Below are 26,804 nucleotides of genomic sequence, written 5' to 3'. Positions count from 1 at the left end.
AAAATTTCTTGGAACAGAACATACTGGGGAAGGGGTGGTAAGGGAGACAGAGGATGGAAAAAGAAAACTTCCAATTCATTTTGCAAAGCTAGCATAACCTTGATTTCAAATCTTAACAAAGCTATCTCTGAAAAATCATGATAGACGACAGTTTAAATAGATGCACATACTCTAATAAAATACTAGAAAATAAAACCTAGCGTTATTTCAAAAGGGTGACAAACTTTTGACAAAATTGGTTTTGCAGTCCAAGAAAGACAGCTGTATCAATCCTAATATACCAGTATATTAACAGTTTAAAGAAAAATATAAGTAATTATTTAAATAGATATCCCCTTAAGAAAGGCAGGAGTCAAAATTCAACATCCATTCTCAATTTAAAAATAAATCTTAATGACAGGAAATTAAAGTATACCTCTTTACCGTGACAAAAATATAATAATAACAAAAACATTTGTTGTGTATTTATTATTTGAAAGATTCTGTGTTAAATGTTTTACCATGTTTGTTAATCCTTAGTTAAGATCAATCACAAACCAACAGTCACCATCAGGCAAAAATAAACCACACAAAGAACCATTTCCACTCTAGAGAGAAGTGAGACACTGATACCAACTGTCCTCAGTATCATTTAGCCTCATTTCGGGTCAGCCAGTGCAATTAAACAAGAAAAAGAAATAAAAGGTAAGAATACTTAAAAGAAAGAGGCAAGATCATCCTTGTTATCAGATGATAAGAATATAGATCTAGAAAACCCAAGAAAATCAGTGGAAGAAAATGCAAACTAGTAAGAATCTTCAAGAAGGTTGGCAATGACAGAATTCACAACAGGAATATTGTGTAAAGTAGAATCTTATTCTAAAAATGTAGGTATATATGCAAATAAAGACCAAAATGTAAACTAGTCATTTTGAGTAAGATTATGAGTAGTTTTTAGTTTTGTTTTTAAGCAGAGACATAGCTTGCTATGTTGCCCAGGCTGGAGTGCAGTGGCTATTCACAGGCAGACTACAAGAATTAATCTTTTAATATCAGCAATAATTAGTTAGAGAAGGAGGAAAAAGAGAGAAAGAGAGAAGAAAATCGTGATCTTATTTACAATTATAAATGCTATATAAAATACCTGCTGTTTTAGGTGTGAAAAAATTTTTGTTAAAGTTATTTATTGAAGCATTGTTTGCAATAGTGAAAAAAAGACTGCTATCTTCCATGGCCAACAGCAGGGTACTCACTGAATAAATTATGCTTTAGCCACATGAAAAGGTCCTATGCAGCAATAAAAGAAGGTTTTGCAACTAGCTGGGTATTTAGTGAGATCAAGGAGGTATTGATCATTTATTTAAGTGAGACAATGGCATTGTGGATGTAGTTTTTAAAGCGTCCTTTTCTTTTGAGATTCATCCTTAAGATGTCACAGATGAAATGAAGTGATATCTGGAATTTACTTCAAAATAATCAGGGTGCTAGTGATGTGTGTATGATTGGGGAGTTATGGTGGGGCTATAGATGAGTAGGATTAGCTGAGTGGACAATTTTTGAAGTTGGGTGATGGGGCATGGAGATTCATTATACATACCATTCTTTCTACTTTTATATACGTTTGAAATTTTCCATAGCAAAGAAAAAGCTGTTACTAATAATGATCTACATGCATAGTTTGTTTTTTATGTTCTTTTATGTTTGTTAATATGTAAACATATTTGTGATATATTATTAAGTGAGAATGTCAAGGGCCTTCCTTCTTTCCTTCCCTCCCCCCTTCCCTTCCCTTCCCTTCCCTTCCCTTCCCAGCCCCTTCTCCCTCCCTCCCTCCCTCCCTCCCTTCCTCCCTTCCTTCCTTCTTTCCTTCCTTCCTTCCCTTCTCTCTCTCTTTCTTTCTTTCTGACAAGGTCTCTCTCTGTCACCTAGGCTAGAATGCAGTGGTGCAATCAATAGCTCACTGCAGCCTTGACCTTATGGACTCAAGTGATCCTCCTACCTCAGCCTCCCAACAGCTGGGACCTCAGGTGCATACCACTGCTCTGCTAATTTATAGACATGGAGTCTCACCATTTTGCCTAAGATGGTCTCCAACTCCTGGGCTCAAGTGATCCTCCTGCCTCGCACTCCCAAAGTGCTGAGGTTACAGGCATGAGCCACTGTGTCTGGCCAGGGAAGAGCAAATTTTGAAATATTGTATAAAGTACAATCTCTTTCTAAAAATTTAGATATTTGAGATTTTGAGTAAAATTATGAGTAGTTTCCCCTTCCTTCCTTCCTTCCTTCCTTCCTTCCCTCCTTTCCTTCTTTGTTTCTTTTCATTACACACTACAGCCTCCAATTCCTGGTCTCCAGTGATCCTCCCACCTCAGCCTCCCAAGTAGCTGAGTCTACAAGCTTATGCCACCATGCCTGGCTATTTTTTCTTTTACCCACTGCATTTTTACATGTTTCTAAAATGAAAATATTTTAATTGAGTAATTAAAAATTATTAATGTAAAAAACATGGGAAAAAATTGAATAGGAACCATATTCAACAAGAAAACAGAATAGTCATGTCTGCTGGTCAAGCTGCTTCCTTTCTCACATCAATAAACTTAAACCAAAATATTCATATTCCCAGGCATTCAGCACATCAACTTTTCTTTTCTATCATTCTGATAAGCGTTGGAATTATTTCTCCTGAATCCTCCTTCCAAGGCTGGACGCAGTGTTATGCCTCTAAAAGGTTCCCAATTCTTGTCATTTAAATAAGTGAACACATTTTGAGATTCTGCACAAAATATCCTGGGGTCCTATAAGGTCTGAACAGACATTTCACACAATGAAAGAACCTTCCTCTGAACTGGGATCTGGTTCCTTTGGAGAGAAACTGAAGTTAGTCCTGATACCCATGTGAGAATATCTTTCTCTGATTCCCCAGCAGCATTTCTTTCCTAGTAACAGCTACGATTTTCCTTACATACATGCCAGCATCATTCAAATGCATAACTTTGGTCAAGGGCAGAATGAGTGGGAGTGCAACCTAGAGGTACAAGCCAAGAACTATAGGAGAAAGGGAGGGAGCAGAATGAAGGCGGTAGATGTATCACAGAGGGCTTCCCAGAGGAAGTGGCATTTCAATAAGTCTTAGGGGATAAGGCTTCCGTAGGTGGTCAAAGAGGTATGGGAATTCCTGGGGCAGAGAATAGCAAAAACAAAGGCACAGAATCGTGTAAGCTCACGATGCGTGGATGTGTGCCCTTTGAATCTGTTCCTGAATCTTCAGTAGGGAAGGATGCACAGATATGTCCTAGTCCTTTATACGGTCTGGTCTGTGGGGTAGGTGTTAGATAGGCAGGGGGTGCGGCCGCTCTGAAAAACAAGGCCCCCCTTGTTGCAGGCACACTCATTCCTGCTGAGGTGGCCAGTGGTACAGTTCATGGTCGTGGATGCATTTCCTACACGGGGTCTCACCTACGAGGTCAGGAGTTCGAGACCATCCTGGCTCACACAGTAAAACCTTGTCTCTACTAAAAATACAAAATATTAGCCAGATGTGGTGGCACGTGCCTGTAATCCCAGCTACTCGGGAGGCTGAGGCAGGAGAATCGCTTGAACCCACGAGGCTGAGGTTGCAGTGAGCCAAGATCGCGCCATTGCACTCCTGCCTGGGCTACAGAGTGAGACTCCATCTCAAAAAAAAAAAAAAGAGAGACACACAGAGCCGCACCACCAGCACCACCCTGCCTCTCATTCCAACCACTGTCACTGCAGCCACAAGCTTCTACAAAGTGCACAAGAGCCCTTTTCCAGCTACGCTAATCTGTGTCTTGACCACAGGTTTTCATAGTAAACACAGACCTCTGCAGCATGGGCGCATAGGCTGTACAAGCCCAGGGGCAAAAAGGGAAATTGATTCCTGTCCCATCAGTCCCTCGCTCAAAGTAAGCTCTCATTAAATGCATATTGGATCAAACTTGATTAATTCCACAAAGGCCTCCAAGCTATCAGTAGGATTCATTTTTTAAAAGGTGTCACCATCATTATTTCAAACAATAAAATGACTCCCCTTCTCCCCTTTTTAAGACAAAACTTTTCCCAAGTGCAAGACAAGATTTGCTCCTCTCAAGGATTGAGGGGTGGTGGGATATGTCCCCCAGATGTGTCATTTGCAACAAGCTGAAGGGAAGGAAGCAAACGGCAGCAACTCCTGCAAAAATCATGCAACACCTCCAAGTCTCAGGATGAGGAATCCATCCCCGTCTGTCTGACACACCAAATGGGATGTGCAAACCTAATCCCAACTCAGACTTCTAACAACTCATTTGAAGTTCCTCAGATCAAACTGGAATAAGCAGACACCCTAACTGCAGAGCCTCATCCAGGAAGACTTACTTCTGGGGTGCATGTGTGTATAAGAGCACATATATCAATTAAACCTTGGAGTCAGTGAATATTTTCCAGGGTTTTGCCTTTGATGGTTTCATATCAGCCAAAAGATACATATGTTAGCAAGATGGCCCGTGTTTAGCATCCTGAGCTGAGTAGCAGGCCACAGGGCCAGCTGGAGAGGGCTCAGTTAAGAAACCAAAGAATTGAGTCATCCTGGGGAAGCACATCAACTGTGGTTAGAAGTAGAGGTGGACAGAGGAATGGAGCCCTGGACAAGGAGGATCTGGGTTGAACATATCACTAAATTGCTTTGGTCCCAGCCATAAGAACTATATCTCAATGACTGCTGCAAAGTTTAAGTAGGATTCATGCCAGTGAAAATGTAAAGTGCTACAGAAGTCTAATACAGCATCAATAGAATCATTAAAAAACAGGATGAATTCCAAGGGACATCCAAATTATTTTATTATAGAGAACTTTGTTCAAATGAGCACATAACCAGGGAAGTCCTATTTGAACCCATACAGAGAGAGAAGAAAATGCACTAAAAACATGGGGCAGACACTGTGAATCACCTACCTAGTAGTCAATTTGTCTCCCTCCTTCCCTGCTAATAAATCCCACATTATTTGGGGCAGCAATATGTGCAGCTAAATGAGGGTCACTGACACTGCCCTTCTCCATTCCTGTTGCCTGGAATGTAGATAAAAAGCCTGGAGCTCAGGCAGCCATATTGCAATCATGAGGTAACAAGCATAAAGATGGAAGCCAACCCTGTAAGGATGGTGGAAGAGAAGATGGAAAACGTCTGGTTCTCTGAAGGCATTGCTGAGCAACTAAACCAACTCCAGAAATGGCCTACTTTTGGACTTTTGACTAGGTAAGAAAATCAACCTTTATTTGGTGAAGCCAAATAAAGTCTTCAGTTTTCTGTTACTTGAAGTTGAACGTAATCCCAAATGATACAAATCATTTCCTTACTTCTTACTAGATAAGGTAGGGGGAGGATTGTTCATGCCTACGTGTTTGTACAAGCGCATGTAAAGGTGTGTATGTCCGTGTGTGTGGTTTTGAGGTAGTAGTATTAGAGTCAGTTTTCTAATGGAGGCTTTCCTGTGAAGTGTAAGAATTTCCAAACAAGGAAAACTTAGGAGAACTAAAAAGGAACTGGGGAACAACAACCTACCAAAAAAACTATCAAGTCTGAAGCACAAAGCACACAAAAAGCTTCAGCTAAACAATTCTATAGATTATTTTCCAATACGTCTCCTTAATAGCAATAGAAGCAATATAAGAGATAAGTTTCTCCACAGCACAAAACAGAACAGGAATTTTCCTGTTAGTCACTAGAGTTTCGTGTTCTTGAAATCCAAAACTGCACCTTACTTTCATTATATGCTTCTTCCCTGTTCCAACAATAAAGGTGGCTGGCATCTGCAACGTTACATGGCATCTATGCATTAGAAAATATTTACTGAGTTCACATGGCATGGTGCTAGGGTTATATATAAGCTTTGTGCAGTATCTGCTGACACCACTTTAATGTAATTGGCTTATTTTCCTTAATTCAGATTCAAAAGAACAGAAAAATTAGCATGTGCACGCATTTATTCAACATGAGGCTTTAGACCCACTTGATTTTAATTCTGTAGCAGACAAGTGGCTGTGCTTTAATAGAGGCAGGATGGAGAAATAGAAACAAAATGAGACCTTGAATCAGAAAACTTGAGTTGAAGTTTTGGTTTTCATATCTACTGGTGTGCAATGGTAGACAAATTGCTTAAACCTCCTGAATCTCCTTACAGAATCACCTACTAAATGGAAACAATTACTTCTTCTTCAATAGATTCATATGATGATTAACTGATACATACATATATACATTTACAAACTATGTACATACACAGTTGCTTTCAAAGAGTGCTATATAAATGCAATTGATTGCATATTTTGTCTAAAAGAGTAGTAAGTAACAGTTAATATTCATGTGGGCACACTTAATAGAGTTCAATCCTGAGAAGTTAAGAGATTTTGACTTCACTTATCACATGAAAAACTTGAAGATGGGGTTGGGACAATATCTAGGTCTGGTGCTCCAAATTCAATGATCTTTACACTTCACTAGATCAATGAAACTATCCTGGAGCAAATCATATACAAACAGCAGGACTGTTTTTTAATGTAAACCTATTTTGAGCTCTCCACTCTATAAACCTGAATGTGGAATGTGGTTTTCGGGAAAATTGGAGTGAATGATTCCATCTAAATCCCAGTTTGCAGGCTCAAGTCTAAGTGAGGGCTCCTCCTCCCACTTGCTGCTTGGCAGCTGCCCCTCTGGGTTGGGGCTGGACAGATGCTTATTCATTTGTCTCTCTGGGTTACAATGGTGAATATGCAGTGTGATAGCAGATGGAATGCCATGTATCTGGATGAAGCTGGAAACCATCATTCTCAGCAAACTATCACAAGGACAGAAACACCTCATGTTCTCACTCATAGGTGGGAATTGAACAATGAGATCACTTGGACACAGGGCTGGGAACACCACAGACTGGGGCCCGTCGGCAGGTGGGGGGCTGGGGGAGGGATAGCATTAGGAGAAATACCTAATGTAAATGATGAGTTGATGGGTGCAGCAAACCAACATGGCACATGGATACCTATGTATCAAACCCGCATGTTGTGCACATGTACCCTAGAACTTAAAGTATTAAAAAAAAAAAAAAGAAATACCACGTATCTAGTCCAAATCCTTTACTCTCTTGCCCCTTCCCTACCTTCTATGGAGAAAGAACTTTCGCTTTTGTATCAGCTCTAGAACTCTACTCTGACGTTAAAAATCTGGGCAACAAGTGAATAAGAGAATTACGCAGAGCAAGAGTGTCTGCTGATTTACATAGTAAAGAGAGGTGGTAACACCTGTAGACACACTTAGGTTAAATTTGGGGACCTCTTTTGAAAAAGGAGTGTTTGGGGAAGCAGCTTCTGTGGGTATGAAAGGCATTGAGAGTGAGGAAGATGAGGAAAGGTTTTGTAAAGATAATTTGGCCTGTACCACAAATGTATCATAGATCCCTTTGGGTTTTCTTCCAAGAGACCAAGCAAAGATTGAAATTGCTCTTCAAAGAAAAAAAAAAACTTTTATGCATTTGACCATTGCTTATTTAAATGTCACATCAATGCAAGACAGCCAGCTGAAGTCACTTTTGCTTTGTGTGAGTTATATTTTGAGAATATTCTAGGATCGGCGATGTTTTCAAGAACTTTTTAGTCGTGCTTGGTTGTTCCTAAAAGAAACAGATAACCTGAATAACTTTATACTTATTTTAAAAATTGAACTTGTAGTTTAAAATCTTTCTACAAAAAATAAACAAAAATTCTAGGCATTGATGCCTTCACTGGTAAAGTTCTATAAAAATTCTTCCACAAAATTGAAGAGAAAAAAACATTTTTTGGCATATTTTATGAGGTCAGCATTACTCTGATACCAAACCAAAATGAAAAGAAAACAGAACTATGGACCAATATGCTTTATGAACATAGACACAAAAAGTTCTTAACAAAATTTTAGCAAATAAAATATAATAATATATAAAAATGGTAAGACATTATGACCAAGTAGGATTTATCCTTGGAATGCAAGGTTAGTTTAACATTTGAAAACCAATCAATGTAATTTTCCATGTTAACAGGCTAAAAGGAAAACTATATCATCATCTCAACAGATATAAAAGATGCACTTGACCCAATCCAATATCTATTTCTCATAAAAACTCTCTACAAACTAGCAATTAATGAAAACTCTTCCTGTTTGATAAAGGGCATCTCCAAAATACATAGCGCTAACACCACAACACAAAAGACTGCTTTCCTCCTAAGATTAGAAAATAAGTTGTCACCACTTTGACTCCATGTTATACATGATATATTATATATTATATACATCCTTGCTGGTGCAATAAGGCAAGAAAAAGAAATAAAAGGCATCTAAATAATAAGGGAAGAAGTAAAACTAACTTTACTTGCAGATGGTATAATTGTTTGTAAAAATTCTAAAAATCTATGAAAAAGCTAATAAAACTGATAGGACTATGCAAATTTGTAGGATACAAGGTGTTTATATAAAAAGCAATTGTATTTTTATATACCACCAATAAACAATCAGAAATTGCAATGGTCAATTCTTTAAGAAGGTGATTATGAATGTGAATGTAAACACCACTATCATGATGTTGTCTCAGGAATTCCCTTTGAACAAATCCTGCCATTCAAGGCCTCCAATTCTATTTCCAGCCCTCTTCTCTAACTTGCTCTCATGCCATTCACCCCATTAAGTATGCTGCTTCAAAAGGGCAGATCTATTCCCTCTCCTATGAGGCCTGATGTTTCTACCCCGATAGTTTTCCTTAAATCAACCCATTCCTATCTTGGTCAATTCCTCCACAACTTTCTGACCGTTCAAGTTTTATTTACCCTTAAAGGTCATAGTCAATATCCAACAGCTCTCAGGCTACCTTCTTGGACATTTGAACCTCTGGCACTAGGCCTGGTATGCAGCAGGCACTCAACAAAGCTGAAGAGAGTGAATGAACTTTCAGCATGCTCCTATTTATGTGAATGTCCATAGACAATTCTCATCTGTACTCCTGAATTCATGCTAGATTATGTGTTGTATTGCAACCTCTCTCACCAGACACCTACATGCAGCACCTTATTCTTAAGGATAATAAGTGAACATTTCCATAATCAGTCTTGTACATATTTTAAATCCTTACACAGCTATTATATTTAACTCTTTATGTATATACATCTTGTTTACTCAGATGGTAAGCTTTCAGTGGGCAGAGAATCCCATCATTTGTTGCATTTGTTTGCACAGATTAATGACTCTCAATCTATCTGGAGTAAATTTCAATCACAGCCATTGTATATCCCAAAGGTAGTTTCAAAACAGGACCTGCAAGGTGCTTTAGCAAACCTTTATGCAGCAACAACATAAACAGAAACGCCACCAAGACTTGTTGATTCAGTGGCTCTTATTAAAGAATGTTTATATAGGAAAACATTTTGCTCCTTCTTAGAAAAAGACAAGGCTCAGAATGCCCAAGTAGCCCTTCTGACTCACTCGAGCCCACAGACCTGAGGGTGCTGGCCAGCCTCAGCTAAACCTTTATTACCCTCAAAGTCACCACAAGCTTCTTTTACAGGAAAATCTAAGGAACCAGGTGTTTGCCCAGAGCAGCCCTGAGAGCATGAACCTGCTAATGAAAACTGAAAATGCAGGTCATTTCCTTAGCCTCCTCTCTCTCTCTCCCTTTTTCTCTCTCTCTTTTTGCTCTTTGCTCTTCTTGGTCACAGTGACCTTATGGCTGTGAATAAAAAATAATAGAAGGGTGGGAGGCAATGCCCAACCAGGGGAGTTGGGAGAACCTGTCTTATAAGCTCTTGTAACCACTGCAGGTACCACCACAAGAAACTTTGACCTTGAACAAGTCAGTCAGCCTTCCTAAGCCTCTATTATCAAGGTGTTAATAGAAATAATAATATTACTGACCTTATAGGATTCCCATCTAACAGCCTCTTAGGAAGAGGGCTCACATGGACCACAGGGCATTGCAGAGGTTCCAGTTCTGAAAACTATGGAGGAAATGGCCTGAGATCACTCGGATTATTGTGTGACACTGATCCTAGCTCCCTAATAGTAATAATACTAAGGGCTACCATTCTGTGCACATCAAACATGTTCCAGGACTGTCTTTGTTGCTTTATGTTTATTGTCTAGTACCTCTACGAGGGTCTAACAAGTTGATATGAGTATTCTTAAGTAGAGAAAAGCAAGCAGAGGCCCAGCAAGGTTAAGCAGTGTCTTTGCTCAAGGTTGCATGCCTCACCCTCTCTTTCTACGATGGCAGTGCTTCTCTGGTTGCCCTGGAGCTGAAGTTGTGGCCCCAGGAAGACCTGCAACCCCTGAACTCTCACCCAGGACTTTTGCAAATAATTGCAGGAAGTATGCTTGTAGCTGCACCACAAGGAGTCAAGCCAGTAACCCCAAACTGGCCACTCAGGAGGGCTCCATAGCACTTACAAGACTTTGCTGTTTTAGCTTCTTTCTGTGGAAAACATGAGGCTGCTTCTCTGCGGCCCCAAAGTGCACCCCAGCCTCTCCAAGGCTTGGCTGGCAGTGTCTGTCTGCCTCGGCCACCCAGCTCCACCTTCCTGCCCTGCCCAGCCTCCTCAGAGGCCCCATTTCCTTTAATCTAATTCTTATGGGGAAAGAAACGCCACATTTATTAAAGTGCAGGCTTATCTATTTCATCACAGATCTAAGCCACGGTGATAAATCCCTAAGCTAAACACACACAAAGGGAAATACGAAGCTTGCATACAGAGCAGAATAAAGAAGCAGGGAAGGGATAAATGTGGCCTTCGCCCAGCTGCTAGCTGGCGGCCCACCCACAGCGGGGTCTTGATCTGGGAGAGGCTGCTCCTGCCTCCTCGCAGGGGTAGGCGGATGGAGCTGAGGCAACGTCCATACTTTCTAGATAGCTCTGGCTAAACTTTCACAAATGTTCTAGTTAGGAAAAACTGGCTTTGTTGCATCTTGTAAAACTTCTGAATAATCTAAATTGATTGCCTTATCTTCACTCAGCACATATGAGCGAGGAGACACAGGACAGGAGAGTCCAGAGCTCCTGAGAGTGCAGGTGCAGGGACCCAAAGATGAATAGGATGCAGCCTCTGATTTCAGGAGGCTCAGTCGGGACACAGACTTAGGGACTCTCTGCAGGGATTTCCCCAGTGCCTTGGCTTTGCTGTGGGGTAACATTCTGCAGCCTCCATATCAGAACCAAAAGTAGGGAAAAACAGCATCCTTAGAGCTTTCACTAATCTCTCCAGGAGTCTCCCAGTGACCCTCCCCATTCTAAGCACTCATAGTCCATCTAGCAACATAACTGCTCATATTTACAGTGGAAAGCACAGAGGGTAGCCACAGCAGCTCACTTCACCTGATATTTTTTAATACCAACGGTTTGTGGTAGAAGCATTACACAGTCCCCTTGTGGGCCACACTGTGACACAAATCATTAATAGCCCCCCAATAGCCATTCTTCTCTAGATCACATGGCCACTGAAAAGAAAAACCACATTAGTTTATGTGATGTAAGTAGGAGTGGTATGACAACTTCAAACAAGTGTTCTTAAAGAAACGAGGTATGATCTTCTTGGTCCTTTCTCCCTCCTGATGTCTGGAACGCAGACATGATGGCATGAGCTCAGGCAGCCATCTTGGGCTGTGACATGGAAGGCACACGCTTAGGAAGCCAGAGCAACCAGATAGAAGGAATCTGGTTGCCTGGACACTGCAGAGCCCATATTCTCCCTGAACTGACTTCACAGAAGAGAGAAACTTCTCTTCTGTATCAGTAACTTTTACTTTAGATAATTCAGTTATTTGTGAGCATACATAATTATACTCATTGCACTCTGTATAATGTATTAAATAAGGGTGTTCATTCTGTCACTTGTTTATTCAAGAAATAGTTATTGAATGCCTACTAAGTGCCAAGATCTGTGCAAAATGCACTGGCACTGTGAATAGAGTGAGCAAAGCTGACATATCCCTGTACTCAAGGCACTTACAGTTCAATGCATCATTATCGATTTGCTTATCATTCTGATGAGATATGTCCATGGCTACATTCAAGTCTAGATCTCTGGGAGAAGAAAGTCTGTATATGTACATGCGGGGGTGTGTGTGTGTGTGTGTGTGTGTGTGTGAGAGAGAGAGAGAGAGAGACAGAGAGACAGAGACAGAGAGAGAAAGAAAGAGAAACCGGGGGTGTGGAGGGAGAGACCAGATTCTTTGACTTCCCTTGTAATTACTCTGGCAACGTCCACTGGAGAACTGAACACCCCAGCTCAGCTCATCTGCCAAAACTCAAACATTTCCAATTTTCCTTTGGGTAAGACCTCTCAGCTATTCATTCCAAGTCCTTGGATTGACCTGGCCATGCTCATCAACTGTTTGGTCTGGCCAAAAATCCTTGGAATCATCTGTGACTCCTGTCTTCCCCTCATACCCTCCATACAATCCATCAGCAAATACCTACAAATAAATCCTGAACTCTCCTTTAGATACTAGTATTAAAACAATGACAAATTTCATAAATCTGGTAATTGTATCATAGTTATGTAAGTGAACATCCTTGAACTGAGAAGATACATATTGAAGTCATCCTGAATGAAGAGTCATAATATTGGCAACCTGTGCTCACATGGCTCAAAAATGATGATGATGATGATGATGATGATGATGATGATGATGGTGATGATGGTTGTGGTGACGATGGTGTTGACAGCAGTGGTGATGATGATAATGGGGGGTGATGGTGATGATGGTGGTGGTGATGTCAATGGCAGTGGTGATGGTCATGGTGATGATGATGATGGTATTGGTGATGGTGACGATGATGATGGTGGTGGTGGTGGTGATGACAACGATGATGATGATAAGGAAAAGGAGAGGGAGGAAGACAGATAAAGAGAAGCAAATATGTTACAATGTTAACAACTAGTAAGGGCGTATGAGTGTTTATTGTATCATTCTTGCAAATATTCCATTGGTTTGAAATTGTTCAAAATAACAAGTTAAGAAAAATAAACCCTGAAGAAAGTCTTTCTCACATCTTCCAACACTGACATTCCAGTCCAAGTCCCATCTCCCTCCCATCACCCAGGTGATGCAATAGTTTCCACTTCCTAGGCCACCTCCTCTCCGCCACCTTTGCCCCTCCAGAATCTAGTCTCAGCCAGGTGCAGCGGCTCACACCTGTAATCCCAGCATTTTAGGAGGCTGAGATGGGCGGATCACTTGAGGTCAGGAGTTTAAGACCAGCCTGGTCGACATGGTGAAATCCTGTCTCTACTAAAAATACAAAAATTAGCCAGGCATGGTGGCACGAGCCTGTAATTCCAGCTACTTGAGAGGCTTAGGCAGGAGAATTGCTTGAACCCTGGAAGCAGAGGTTGCAGTGAACAGAGATTGCTCCACTGCACACTCCAATTTGGGCGACAGAGCAAGACTGCATCTCAAAAAAAAAAAAAAAAAAGAAACAGAATCTAGTCCCAAGATGGTGGCCAGAGTGACTATGAAAACCACATATCAGATCATATCTCTACTCTGCTATAAGCCCTACAAGAACTCCCATGACATCCAGAATGAAACTCAAGATGTAGTGTGACCCACAAGGCCCCTCATCTCTGACTTCTAGCCCTTAACATGTCTCTATCCTGACTCTCTCTACTCCAATCACTCTGGTCTCTTCTTCATACCAAGCAGAATTTCACTTCTGCCCTAAACACCCTTTCTCCAGATGGTCACACATGGCTCAGTCATTTGGGTCTCGGCTTCAGTGGTCCTTCCTCAAATCAGGTTCCTTCCTCTCACTTCTCATCACTTCCTACTTTCTTTTCCTGCTCTCTTTCTCTTCAAAGCCGTATTGCCTGATTTCAAGTATATGTCTGTGGGTTTATTTTCTGCCTCCTCTAGCTGAATGTAAACACCACGAGACTAGGGACTTTGTTTTGTTCACTGTATTGCTGATGCTTGACATCCAATAAAGGACCAAAATCACTTTTGAATGAACGAAGGAATCAATGAATCTGGAGTCCCATCTTGCCATCCTCCTCCTCTGGCTCTCAAGGTGCTGCTAATGAACTGTGCTCGTCACATCTCCTCCTCTGTGGGTTTCTCACTGTAGGCCCCCAAAAGCCTCCTCTCCAAGCCCCTTTGGAGGGTCCAACCTTGCCCCATTCCCATGCCATTAGAACAACTGAGCCATTTGCCACCTCCACAGCAGGGACCCCTACTCGCTCCCACACATCTTCCACCCCGCCAGGGACACAGTCCATATGTTTAATGAAAAAAAAAAAAATTCCTCCTGCTCAGAGCAGCCTTCCCCACTAGAACACAGAGTTCCAGTTCCTTCCTGGCTGTTGTCCCAAATCTTTAATCACTCCTGTCTGTTTACAGAAAAGCTACAACCAATCTTTCCAAAGGAATTGATCACCGTGCCCTTCTGCAAACCTTTAGCCCCTTACGCATCGCTGTTCTCCACGCTCTTGTGGACCCCAGTTTTCCATCCTCCAGGAGTACTCTCCACCCTCCTCCTCGCCCATTCAATCTTACCTGCCCTTCAAGCACTCGGTGACGATCGCCCTGACCACACATCCTCCCTCTGAGCGTTCTGAGCATGTGGCCTGTAATTCTGGAGGGGCACCTGTAGAGTCAATTATCTTCTTGTATTGTCTGGTCTTTCTGCTCCTGGAGTTAAGCCCCTGAGGCCAGGACTGTCTCTAATCCACCTTTCAGCTCCTGTAGGCCCTAACGAAGTGTTCAGCACACAGTTGGTGTGTCACATCTAGCTATGGATGCTGTCTCCTCCTCCATCTTTGGTTTCCCAAATAGCCTTTACTCTGTAGGCAACGGACATTAAGCCCATGAGGAAAAGACCACTAAAGGCCACTTAGATGGAGGCTGGGCTCTCCCTCCTGGTGAGACCTCCCATGCTCCACATCCCTGGGGGCCAGGAGCATATGGCTGCTCTCCCTCACTTCCTGCTGCCCAGGGCCGCCCTTGTCCAGCACCCTCTAGCTCCTGTCACTGCACCGCGCTCTGTTGCTTCCTTCGTTTTGCCAACTCATGGAGGTAACTGCGAATTCTAACCTTGTCCTCTGTGCTTTGGCTTTCCCTCTCACCGGCACCTCATTTTGGGAACAGCCCGGCCATATTCTAAATCCTCTGGCTCCCTGGGCATAGTGGTGAGTGATTAGTGAGCCAGCTCAGTGGTTCTCCTTTCTCCCCCAGCCACGTGGGGAAAGCAGGCTCTCTCTGTCCCCAACTCGGGCTGCCTCCTTGATGGGAGGAGCAGGGGATGGGTCCTTTCTGGCCAAGCCTGTGCAGCAACCAGGCAGGACGAAGCCCTAAGGGTGGGACAAGTTGGGCACAGCTGGTCCCATCATCACGAGGGCAGCTCCTCTGGCTTCTGGAAAGCTTTGCTTCTGGGCACACCTGTCCTTAAGGCAATCCTATGCTGAGAAAGGCCACTTATCTTCCAGGATGAGAACACAGGTGCTTAGCACTCCCTTTCTGAACGGCATAAAATGATGAATTAACGCTTCCTCGCAGGACAAGCCTGGCACTGAGAATAGAATGGTGATTTGGCCATAAGTTTCGCCTGAGCTCTGACCCTGGGTCATAGAATCCCAAGAGAAGTGCAGCCAGTGAGACAGTGAGTCCTGGATACTGGGCTGCCTAGGTCAGACCCACACCCTGACATCGACAAGCCGTGCGCCTGCGGGCAGGCTGCCCATCACTCCATGTCACTGTAGCCTCCTATCTACTGGGAGGGGGACAGTGCCTACATGAGGATTATGACAACGAAGGCTCCTAGCCCAGGGCCTGGACAGTCAGCCCTCAACAAATCCCAGCTACTGTTTCTATTATGACACACGAAAAGTAGGACCTTGGAAGTTGCTAGGCCAGCCTTCCTCTCAAGCTGGAAATGCCCAAGTTGCTCCTCTCCTTTGCTTAAAATCATCACGGAGTGAGCAGCTCGTTGCATGGCAAGGTGGTCCGACCTGAAGCAGAGGGGCTCACATCAGGAGAACGCCTGCCCTTGTGCTGAGCAAGCAGTGGCCTCCTCTGGTGTCCTCCCCACGGCCCTAGATCCATGCACTGGGACAAATGAGAAGTGTAGACACACGGCTTCAGAACAGGATTCACGTAGCTGGAGGGGGCTCCCGGGGCCCTGTCTGCACCTCTGGTCAGTTTGACCTCAGGGCTTGAGCTCTAGGGTCTGTGTTTAGAGCCCAGACCAGTCAGCACCCCCTCCTGGCTGTGGATAAGCTTCTAATGCCCATTGAACCTGTTTCCTCATCTATGCAGTGGGCATTATAATGGTGCCTGCCTCATGGGCTTGTTACAAGAATTAGGTCAGTCCATGGAAAGCATTTTAAAAGTACCGTTAGTTGCTAATATGATTTGAGGAACAGGGTTCTCCAGCTTTCCCGGGAGCCGTATCGCCCTTTCACCCTCTCTGGCAGGCCAGGGGCACGAGTGTCTACAACAGGACACAGGAACTCAGGCATCACACTCCAGCCATGAAAACAGCTGGCATGCTACCACCTTGGATCTGGATTCCAGGTTGTTTCAAGCAGTCTAAAGACAGAGCTGTTTCCAGAGCTCTCAACTTGCTCTGTTCTTTCATCCTAAACCCTCGTGACTCTCTCATATGACCTACTGTTCCTCATGGGACTTACTGGGACTTCTGACCCAAATACGGGGTTTGCATCATGCTAGTCACTTTGTGAGTATTTACTGGACAGCTTGAGTATGCCAGGCTCTGAGCCAGGGATTGGAGATTGTCAGGTGAGCTATGCTGATACCAGACACACCTTAGAGAAACCAGATAGCCCAGAGGTGGTTAAGTCAATCTTCACAACAACACAAGTAGGAGAGTTTATACCCAGTTTACAGATCAGGAAACTGAGGCAAAGAAGGTTAAGTAAAGTGATCAAGCCCTACTTCCAGCTAGTGAAGGCAGAGCGGGGTTCCAAACTGGGGCCAACAGTCCTAGTCAGCCCGCTCCACTGCCTCTCTGCAAGGACAGAGGACCCCAGGGTGCCACCAAGGACCAGTGGAGAAACGCCCCCAGGCAGGGAGCCAGGGAAGTGAGAGCCACGCGGCGGCCTGGGAGATAAGGAAGAGCAGCCTAGGCTGAGGGAAAGTGAATGAAAAGAGAACATTCCAGACCGAGCAAAGAGCAGAGCATTGCTGGGGAGCTGTAGAAGACAGAGAGTGCGTCCCCATAAGGACCCAAATGTGTTTGAGTGGGCAGAGCTTTGGTGTCCATGGAAGGAGCAGCAGGGTTTCTGATGGCAGAGCCAAAAAAGAAGCTGTTCCCAGAACCCTCCAAAACTGGGAAGGAGGTTGCCTGGTAGTGGAGCAGAGGAGATGGGCTGAGGAGGAGGTAAGCGGAGCTGACGGAGAGACAGCAGGTGTAGATAAGTGTTTTGCAAAGTTCGGCTGTCAGGGAGAGAAGAGACAGGAAGAGTGTGAAACGGAGGGTGGGCTCATCCTACGTGAGCATAAAGAGGCTGAACACATCCCCAGGCTGGAGGAGCAGAGCTGCTAGAGAAGGGCGCAGGAGGGGAAGGGTAGAAGTCCAGGGAGCAAGATTCTGTAGACCAGGAACAGATGGGGTCCCAGGCACAGAAGGAAAAGTGAGCTTTGCCCAGCAGAGGGGGTCTTGTTAAATGGAAAATGGGGCCGGGCATGGTGGCTCACGCCTATAATCCCAGCACTTTGGGAGGCTGAAGCAGGCAGATCACCTGAGGTCAGGAGTTTGAGACCAGTCTGGCCAACATGGTGAAACCCCATCTCTGCTAAAAATCCAAAAAAAAAAAAAAAAAAAAAAAAAGATAGCCAGGCGTGGTGGCGGGCATCTGTAATTCCAGCTACTCGGGAGGCTGAGGCAGGAGAACCGCTTAAACCTGGGAGGCAGAGATTGCAGTTAGCTGAGATCACGCCACTGCACTCCAGCCTGAGTGACGAGAGTGAAACTCCATCTCAAAATAAAAAATAAATAAATAAAATGGAACTTGGGGTATCTGCGCCATGCAAGACATGTTGAATCCCGAGTTTGTCATCATCTGAGGGGTGCTGACCATCCCTCCCAGTGATGTGTCACTTATACATTTAATAACCATGCTTTCAACCTCATCACCTAAGTGATAGAAAAAAGCCACTGAGAAGGTCAGGGCTGAGGAGAACCAAGGCCTGCCCGGGTCTCTCCCTTCCTGCACCCCTCCCCTCCATACCCTTCTCTACCAGCTCTCTTCCTCCAGCATGGGCGTGTTTTCATGTTTCCCCCCACCCTTCACCCCTCACATAGGATGAGCACACCCTGTTTCACACCCTTCCCGCCTCTTCTCTCCCTGACAGCCGAGCTTTGCAAAACAGTCGTCTACACCTGCTGCCTCTCCATTTGCACCCTGGAGACCCTGGGCCCCACTGCAACATGATTCATTCATCAGGTCTCATGAGCCCTGGTTCAACCAGCTATTAAATCAGAATCAAGCAATACCTTGGCTAGAGCCTCAGGGAGGGAAAGAGGGGAATGGGACCTGACATTGTCAGGACACCTCCTGGGCTCACAGCTCTGTGTTTGCCATCTATTCCCCTACGGGATCCCAGAGAAGGACATGTCTCTAGTCACATTCCACGTGGAAGGAAACACCGCATGGAAGATGGCTGGGACTTTCAGAGACGGGCTGACAAACTAGAGCCCACAGGCCAAACCCTGCCCGTTACCTGCTACTGTAAATGACATTTTATGGAAACATACGTCCAAATTTTATGAAAACACACATCCATTCATTTACTTATCATCTATGGCTGCTCTTGTGCTTCAAGGGCAGAACTGGGTAGTTGCCACAGAGATCTTACGGCCTGCAGAGCCTAAAATATTGACGATCCGTCCCTTTCTGGAAAACGTTTGCCAACTCCTATTTAAGAGCCCTGGACTAAGGTCCAGGCTGTACAAACCAAGGGGCAATTTGGTCTTTGGTTTGTCTTACTGTGAAACCTACAAGCTCTTTCTGCATCACCTCGCCCCCTCTATAGGAGGGTGTCTTCCTGTGGAAAGAGAAGTCAGAGAAAGTCATAGAAAGTTCTCTCATTAACCTGTGCTGTCCACTACTTGGCAATCAGAAAATACAAATCAGATCATCACACTTAAATACACTCCTCACCGAGCACAGCGGTTCACGCCTGTAATCCCAGCACTTTGGGAAGCGAAGGCGGGCAGCTCACGAGCTCAGGAGTTCGAGACTAGCCTGACCAACATGGTGAAACCCCGTCTCTATTAAAAATACAAAAATTAGCTGGGCGTGGTGATGTGCACCTGTAATCCCAGCTACTCAGGAGACTGAGGCAGGAGAATCTCTTGAACCCAGGAGGTGGAGGTTGCAGTGAGCTGAGATTGCACCACTGCACTCCAGCCTGGATGACAGAGCAAGACTCTGTCTCTAAAAACATAAAAACTTACCAAATAAAAATAAATAGGTAAAATTAATTTTAACAATTAGTGCTCAACAGCCACATGTGGCTAGGAACCAATATATTGGAGAGTGAAGACTTAAAATTGTCTTGCTCTTGTGTCAGATGTGCTTCAATTGCTTTATATCTATATTTATGTCACCTCCCACTTAAGTGACCCCTGTGTGCCTCAGTTTCCTCACAGGCCAAGCATAATTCTGGCAGGTAATCTCACCATCTCCATAGAGCTCTGAAACTTTATGAGGCTATCATCTCAGACTCCTCTAGAACAACAGTTCTGTTTCTTTGGGGATGACTGAGAAAAGAAAAGCCCTACTTCCTATGAGAAGCTGAGACTGACAAGAAGTTTCCCAGTTCAGCTGCATGGCCCAGGTTTTCTGGGAACAGGGACTCTCTAGGCTGCCTGGGCTTCCAAGGCACCCACACTTTCTTAGCAGGGTGGAAAGAACTGGAAGGGCACCCTGGGTGATAGTCCCTCTGAGCCCAGCCATGGAAGCGAAGCTCCCAGTCCCTGGCTGCGCTGACCCATGGAGTTCTGGGTCAGCCCCAGATAGGAGGAGAGGGGCCGCAGGGCTTGGTAAGAAGCCTGGGCAGGCCAGGCATGGTGGTTCATGCCTGTAATCCCAGCACTTTGGGAGGCCGAGGCAGGTGGATCATGAGGTCAACAGATTGAGATCACCCTGGCCAACATGGTGAAACCTGGTCTACTAAAAATGCAAAGATTAGCTGGGTGTGGTGGTGGGCTCCTGTAGTCCCAGCTACTTGGGAGGCTGAGGCAGGAGAAGCACTTGAATCCTGGAGGTGGAGGTTGCAGCAGGCTGAGATCGCACGAGTGCACTCCAGCCTGGGCAACAGAACAAGACTCCATTAAAAAAAAAAAACAAAAAAAAAACTAGGCACTGGATACCAGGACCTTCTGGCTCAACCAGCTGGCTGGTGACCAGCCTATGGGTTATGCAAGTGATGGACACCATACTTACTTTACAGAGAGGGCTACTACACGGCATGCAGTCTTGAAGGGAGTTCTTCAGCATGCAGCGGCTGCATAACCAGTATCTGTGCTTGGATCCTACGCCCATCCAAGTAAAGGACTATGTCATCTTTCATCATTCCCTGAACAAACAGCTCTTGAGCAACTAGGATTTTCCAAGTGATGTTCTTGGTCCTAGGATACCATGATGATAGGAAGATAAACCCTTGTGTACCTGGGGCTTAAATTCTGATGGTGACAGATAATAAACACATGAACCGACAAATGTATGATGTTAGATGATGTAAGTGCTCTGAGAAAAGTAAAGCCGGAGATGGTAACAGAGAAGGTTAGGAAAGGCCTCTCCAAAACAGTGCTGCTTGAGTAACAGATTCCACAAAACAAATACCTAGTGCTAGAAAATTTGGGGCTACAGAAACAGAAAGGGGGGAATATCTCAATGCAAGAATACAAACAGCATGAGAAGAAGCAGTGTGTCTGAAGAAGACTAGTGTGTCTGCAGCCTGGGAGGGAAGCAGAAGGTAGTAGGGGTTGAGGTCAGAGAGGCGTGAGGGGATGGGAACCAGGGCATGCAGGACTGTGGCAGAGTGCTCCTCTGCCACCTGTGCAGCCTCCATTCTGGGTCTCCATGAAGCTTAGAGAGTCATGACCCTTGGCTCCCTTTGTCTGCCATTAATGGATATGGCTTTGACAACAGGCAGGATGACTGGCTGTTCTTTCATACAACTCACAGTGGTACGTAGATGGGCATGAATTTTTTTATTGTCTCCAGATGATGTCACTCTTGATAAAGTGAAGTTGGACATCAACATTCTGTAACCTCAGCACATGATTTCATTGCTACTGCCAGGAATGGGCACCCCACTCTCCCCAGAGGTCCCAGGACAGGCTCTTTAGGAGGGGGTGAGGTCAGGCAAACATGCTAGGTCTCTCCTGCTCCCCATCTATGAAAAGCAAGCCCACGGCAAGCCTCTAAGGTGCTGGACTCAGAACTGCAATGCTAGGGATAGTGCATCTCTTCATGACTTCACTTGGTCCCCTAAACAATCTTTTTATTTCTACTTGTGCCTGCTTTTGCCCAGGGGTCTCCATTCAAAGCTCCATACTGACCCCCTCCCTCTCTCAGATAAGTCTGAATCTTCCACTCCCTTTGGCCCCACCCATTAAGGAGAGGACTGGTTACAACAGCCACACTCACTCTGCCTAGCCAGTCTCCATCTTGCAGATCTTGATGTGAACCTACATTCAATAATCTTCAAAGAATCTTTTCCTTATTTGACAGCTTTCCTCCAGTTCCCTCAAAACTTTAAGAGCTCAGTTCTCAAAGTTTTCTGGACAGGAGAACCATGTGGAAGTTTGTTTTTGTTTGTTTCTTTTTTAATATCAATGCCAGGTCCTACTATAGACCAAGTAAAGTAGAATCTTTGGGATGGGGGCAGGCATTGGTATTTTCAGAATTCCCCACGCAACTCCAATGTGTGACAAGGGCTGATAATCACTGAGCTAAAAGAGGTCTTCTTCAACTTTATCATGTGTACAAATCCTCTGAGGATCTTGTTAAAATGCAGCTTCAGATTCAGTAGGTTTGAGGAAGAGCCCAAGATTCTGCATTTCTAACAAGTTCCAATGGAATGCAGTTGCTGCTGGTCCATGAACCACACTTTGAGTAGCAAGGGTCTGCAGGCAGCCAGATTTGACGGGTAAGGGATTAAAGCAGGGATTACTGGTTTTTTACATTCAAACCAAGCGTTCCTTATGGGGCAATCTTTAAAGTTGGAAAGGTGCTTCCTGGAAGAGTTGGGGTAAAAGGCTCTTATAGAAGGGGACAGGATTTTCCTGCTAATGTGGGATTAGAAACTTTCACATTTAAGAAATATCACAGGATCCATTCACTATTATGCATAAAGTGCCTGGCAGAGTACCCAATACATAGTAAGTTCTCAATCTATGGTACTTGTGTTATTATTGTTTTCATTATTACTGCAGGACTCTCAACCCACATCCCAAACCAACCAAGCTTGTGCTTTCAGTGTCCAAAACCCTGACCAAGCCCCACAAATTACTTTCATCCCCAGAGGATGTGCCTCAGACAGGAGCCAACCACAGGAAGGCTTGAGTCCAGGGACCTTCATCCCAGACACAACCCCATGGGCCCTGCCTGGTCTAAGGACACCAATGCATTACCTTTGGTTCTTTCATTCATTTGATTCATTTTCCATGAGCTGTGGATGTGCCTCCATAGCCTGGTCATGGCTAACAGTCAGCGTTTGCTATGTATGGGGACCTGTCTTAAGTGCTTTACTTGGTTCAACTGATTATACCATTAAAACAACTCTGACCTACAGGTACAATTGGCTTCAACAGCAGACAAAGAAACTTGGAAAGACAAAGAATCTTGCCCAAGATCACATACATAGTAAGAGACAGGGCCAAAAAGCAAACTCAGGAACATACTTCAATGCTCAAGCTTTCCCGGTGCTTCTCAAACTCTAATTGCTAAGCGATTTCACCAAATTACACGTTCTAACTCAGGAGGAGAGGTAGAGTCTGGGATTCTGCATTTCCCACAAGCTCTCAGGTGATGCTGATGTGGCTGACCCACCAACATCATCTTGAGTAGCAAAGCTACTCATATGCTCTGATGCCTGTTGGTGTTGCTGGATATCTCCCTTAACAGCCCCCTAAAAACTTACTACCATACTCCTACAATTGATGGTTTGTTGATTTGATGAGTGGCAAAATTACAGTAAATTTCCACTTTGAACACTTACGCAAAGTTCTGTTCAACTTCTGCTCAAACTGCAATATTTTGTGGCAAAGGATATCAACTGCTTGGAAAAGCATTGTGTCCATTATAATCTGTAGAAGCTGCGGCTTGTGATGAAATTGCTTTTAAATTTAAGCACCACAACTGAGAATGCTTTCTGGGCCAGGATACTATTCCCATCTCTAAGCGCAAAGTGAAGAGTTCCAATTTGAGAAATTTGAGAATTTCTTGAAACATAGAAGTGAATCATGTAACTGGAAGCTTTCCTTCTCAGCTCACTAGAAGAGACGAGGTATATAGAAACCAGAAGAAATGACAAATCTTCCTGCCCTGTGAAGGGTATTTAAGGGCAAATCCAGACTGTCCACCTAATCAGTCTGTATTCAGCAGTGGGGAACTAGCTCGCCTGAGAATGAGACAAAGAAAACCCGAACAGAGAGAGGGGAAGATAAACAACCAGGGGTGCTTTTGATGCCAGAGTGACCTGAAGTTTCAGAGTCACAACAAGGTTCTGGTGGAGACTGACTTCAAAGGATGAATCCTTGGAAAAATCAAAATACACTACTCAAAGGTGGTGATAATACCAGTGTTGGGTTCAACAGTGATCAATGACAAAAAGGATTAGTTACAATGGTGCCTCTATGCAACTCCCACAGCCCAGTGACTCTCAAACTTAGCTCCACATTAGAATCACCTGGGAAGTGTTAGCCACCAGCCCCCACCCACCTCCATTCTCAGGCCACACTTCCACATCAATTCAGTCAGTCTCTGGGGGTGGGGCCCAGGCATCCTTAATTTTTAAAGATTCCCAGTTGGTTCCAATGTGCAGCCAAGTTTGAGAACCACTGGCTTAGGTTTTCAGTGTCTTCACTCAAAAAATGAAGGAATCCTTCAGAACCAGTGATTCTCACCACTACACGCATGTTAGAATCACCTTGGGGAGATTGTTTAAAACACTAATGTGATGCCAACACCATCCCTAGAAATTCTAGTGATTCTGTGGAGCCCAGGCATCAGCAATTTTAAGACCTCCTCAGGTGATTCTAAAATGCTGCCATGTAGATGACCACTGGTCCAGAAGTTTTTGCCAAGATTCCTTCTATTGCTTATGTTTTAAGGATCTATGGTATTAAAGCTGAAAATGCATCTTAGACATTTTGCAAAGGTGGAGCCCTCATCTTTACCTTTACAGCAGAGGTTTTTAACTTTGGATGAATCTATTAATTCCCCTAAATCATACACAAACTGTTGACTGAATATGAATATGTATATGTATTTGTATTTTTCAGGAGGGAGTGTCATCCTCTTTTATTAGGTTCTCAAAAGATTTAAGAATGCTATTTTAAAAGCAAATATTAGGTTTCTGACGTAATAAATTTAAGAAAATTAAAGAATGAATGGAAAATAAATTTGATCTCATCAGCACCTTTGCTATAGTTTGGATTTGATCACACCCACTGCCACCTAGTGGTTATATGTCCTTATTGCAGGTTTAGTTCAGATCACATTGCCCATTCTCTGAAAACTGTAGAGTAATAGATGTGCAGATTTCAGATCCAAGCATCAAAGTAAAAGCTTTCTCTGGGACTAGGATTAGTACCAGTAAGAGGCTATCTGGAAACACTCACCACAAGAGATGACTTCCCAAGCTGTACTTGTAAGGAGACTGTCCACTCAGATATTTTGGATTCATACCCTTAACTGGGTAAGGATATCACGGTTTCCTAGTTCTTACTGTTGTTAAGTATTTGCCTTGGCTTGAACCTTGTTTTTCTCTCTTACTAATCATGTGACCTTGGGAAAGTTACTTAACCTTTCCATTCCTCACACAAAATGGGGATAATATAAGTACTTCTAAGACTGCTGTGGAGAATAAATAAGAAAATATATGTAAAAGGCTCAGCATGACTCTTGGCACAGAACAAGATTCTAATAAATATTTAGGTTATATTACTGTTATTACTGATTTTTTAATTATTATTAACATCTCAGTGACCTTTTTCAAGTTACTAAATTTCCTTGAGCTTCATATATTGACCCGTAAGACAAGGAAAATAAGCCCTGCCATTTTCTTCACAGTTATAGCTATGATAAGTACAAAAAGTAAAAGGCATATTGTTATTTTATGGCAACTCATCATACATCCAGGGAATCTACAGAGCACAGGAAAAGGTCACTCAAAAATATAGATGTTAATTCTCACCCTCAGGAAGGAGCTCTTTGAGATCCCAGTAGTTGAGCAGGCTCTACAATGGGGTACAGTAATTTCTTGTCACATATCTAGCATCCTACTCAGCCTAAAATTTCCCACCACGTGGGTGAATGGATGGCCATACCCTGCTATGGATGATGCAAGCTCCTTTTCCGGTAAGAGAATTATACCAGCCACTCACTAGGTCACAAGTGCCTGAAATTGTCAGTCCTCAACCAGCCCAGACACTGACCGGCAGCAGTCTTGCCCATTCCAAACTCACCCCAGGGAGAGAGTCCCAAAAATCTTTTGCAAGCCTGCCTGTCCATGAGAGAGTCCCTCATCACACCATCATGGTCCACAACCTGCCCCACCAGAGCAGAAACATCCTGAAACCTCTCACCAGCCTCAGCAAAGAATCCAGGTGCCCAGCTGTTACTTACCTGGAGTCTGCTTGGCCGTACGCACAGGAGTGTAGTGGTTTTTGGAGGACGATCTGACCGGCGTGTTCTCTTTGGGAGAGGTATCGATAGCCGAGATAGTTTCTCTTTCACAGTGTGCTATGGGGATTGGTCCCTGTTGTCTTAAGATGTCAGCCAGAGCCCTAAACAAGGAGGAGATCACATAATGAGATTCACTGAGCAGGTGTGCACAACCATGAGGGGAGTTGGCTTACTTTCATATGCCCTTTGATTTACAGAGATGCAGGGAGAGAGACAGACAGCATTCAGCTCTCAATAGTCAGCTACATCTGGTGTTGGTCTCAGGGGGGGACACAGGGTAAAGGTTACCATGCCTGGAGGTACAGACTAAAAGGCTGGGACTATGGTTTCTTTCTTTAATTCGTTTCATATCAGTAAACTCTGAGCCCTTTCAAAATACTGGCTCCCCAAATATCCACCTATGCCAGGCAGGTATCTATAGCAGCTGGCCAGTGGAATGCCACTATGGTGAAGGGCTGAAACCATCGGCCTCAAATTCAGCAGCAGGTCACTAATATCAGGGGACCACTTCATCATCCAAAACCACACACTGAGTATCATGTACTACATACTGGAGACCCAAATAAGTACAACACACAGCTCCTGCTATCAAGGAAGGGTGTGATTGAGCTGCAAAGACAGGACATAGAGATGAAAAGATAAAAATCAAAACACGTGGATGGTGCAGACAGTGAAGACAACTGGAGTTTAGAGGAGGGAGCAATCACAAACACAGGGGAAAAATACACAGGAAGAAAGAGAGACGGGCAGAGACTCTGCCATAGCAGGAGGGACCCGCCCCCCTCAAGGGGTCCAGTTACTCAGAGAAAGCAACTTTTGTTAACTCAGCGCCTGGCTTCCACAACTAAATATGCACTGACTGACGACTCAACATGCAT

The 26,804-nt window shown here is 44.0% G+C and overlaps 1 protein-coding gene across 2 annotated transcripts in view; it reads right to left on the bottom strand.

Moving 5' to 3' along the window:
• SHISA6 (shisa family member 6) overlaps positions 1 to 26,804 on the bottom strand; it is a 320,490-nt gene that overhangs the window by 272,356 nt on the left and 21,330 nt on the right. For both annotated transcript variants that reach the window (XM_054456244.2, XM_054456245.2), the window contains exon 3: positions 25,867 to 26,027. In XM_054456244.2, coding sequence (XP_054312219.2) covers positions 25,867 to 26,027 — 161 coding nt within the window. The remainder of the gene's footprint in view (positions 1 to 25,866; positions 26,028 to 26,804) is intronic.

Source organism: Pongo pygmaeus, chromosome 19, assembly GCF_028885625.2.
Source record: "Pongo pygmaeus isolate AG05252 chromosome 19, NHGRI_mPonPyg2-v2.0_pri, whole genome shotgun sequence".
Lineage (NCBI taxonomy): Eukaryota > Metazoa > Chordata > Mammalia > Primates > Hominidae > Pongo > Pongo pygmaeus.
This window is presented reverse-complemented; position numbering and strand designations above follow the sequence as displayed.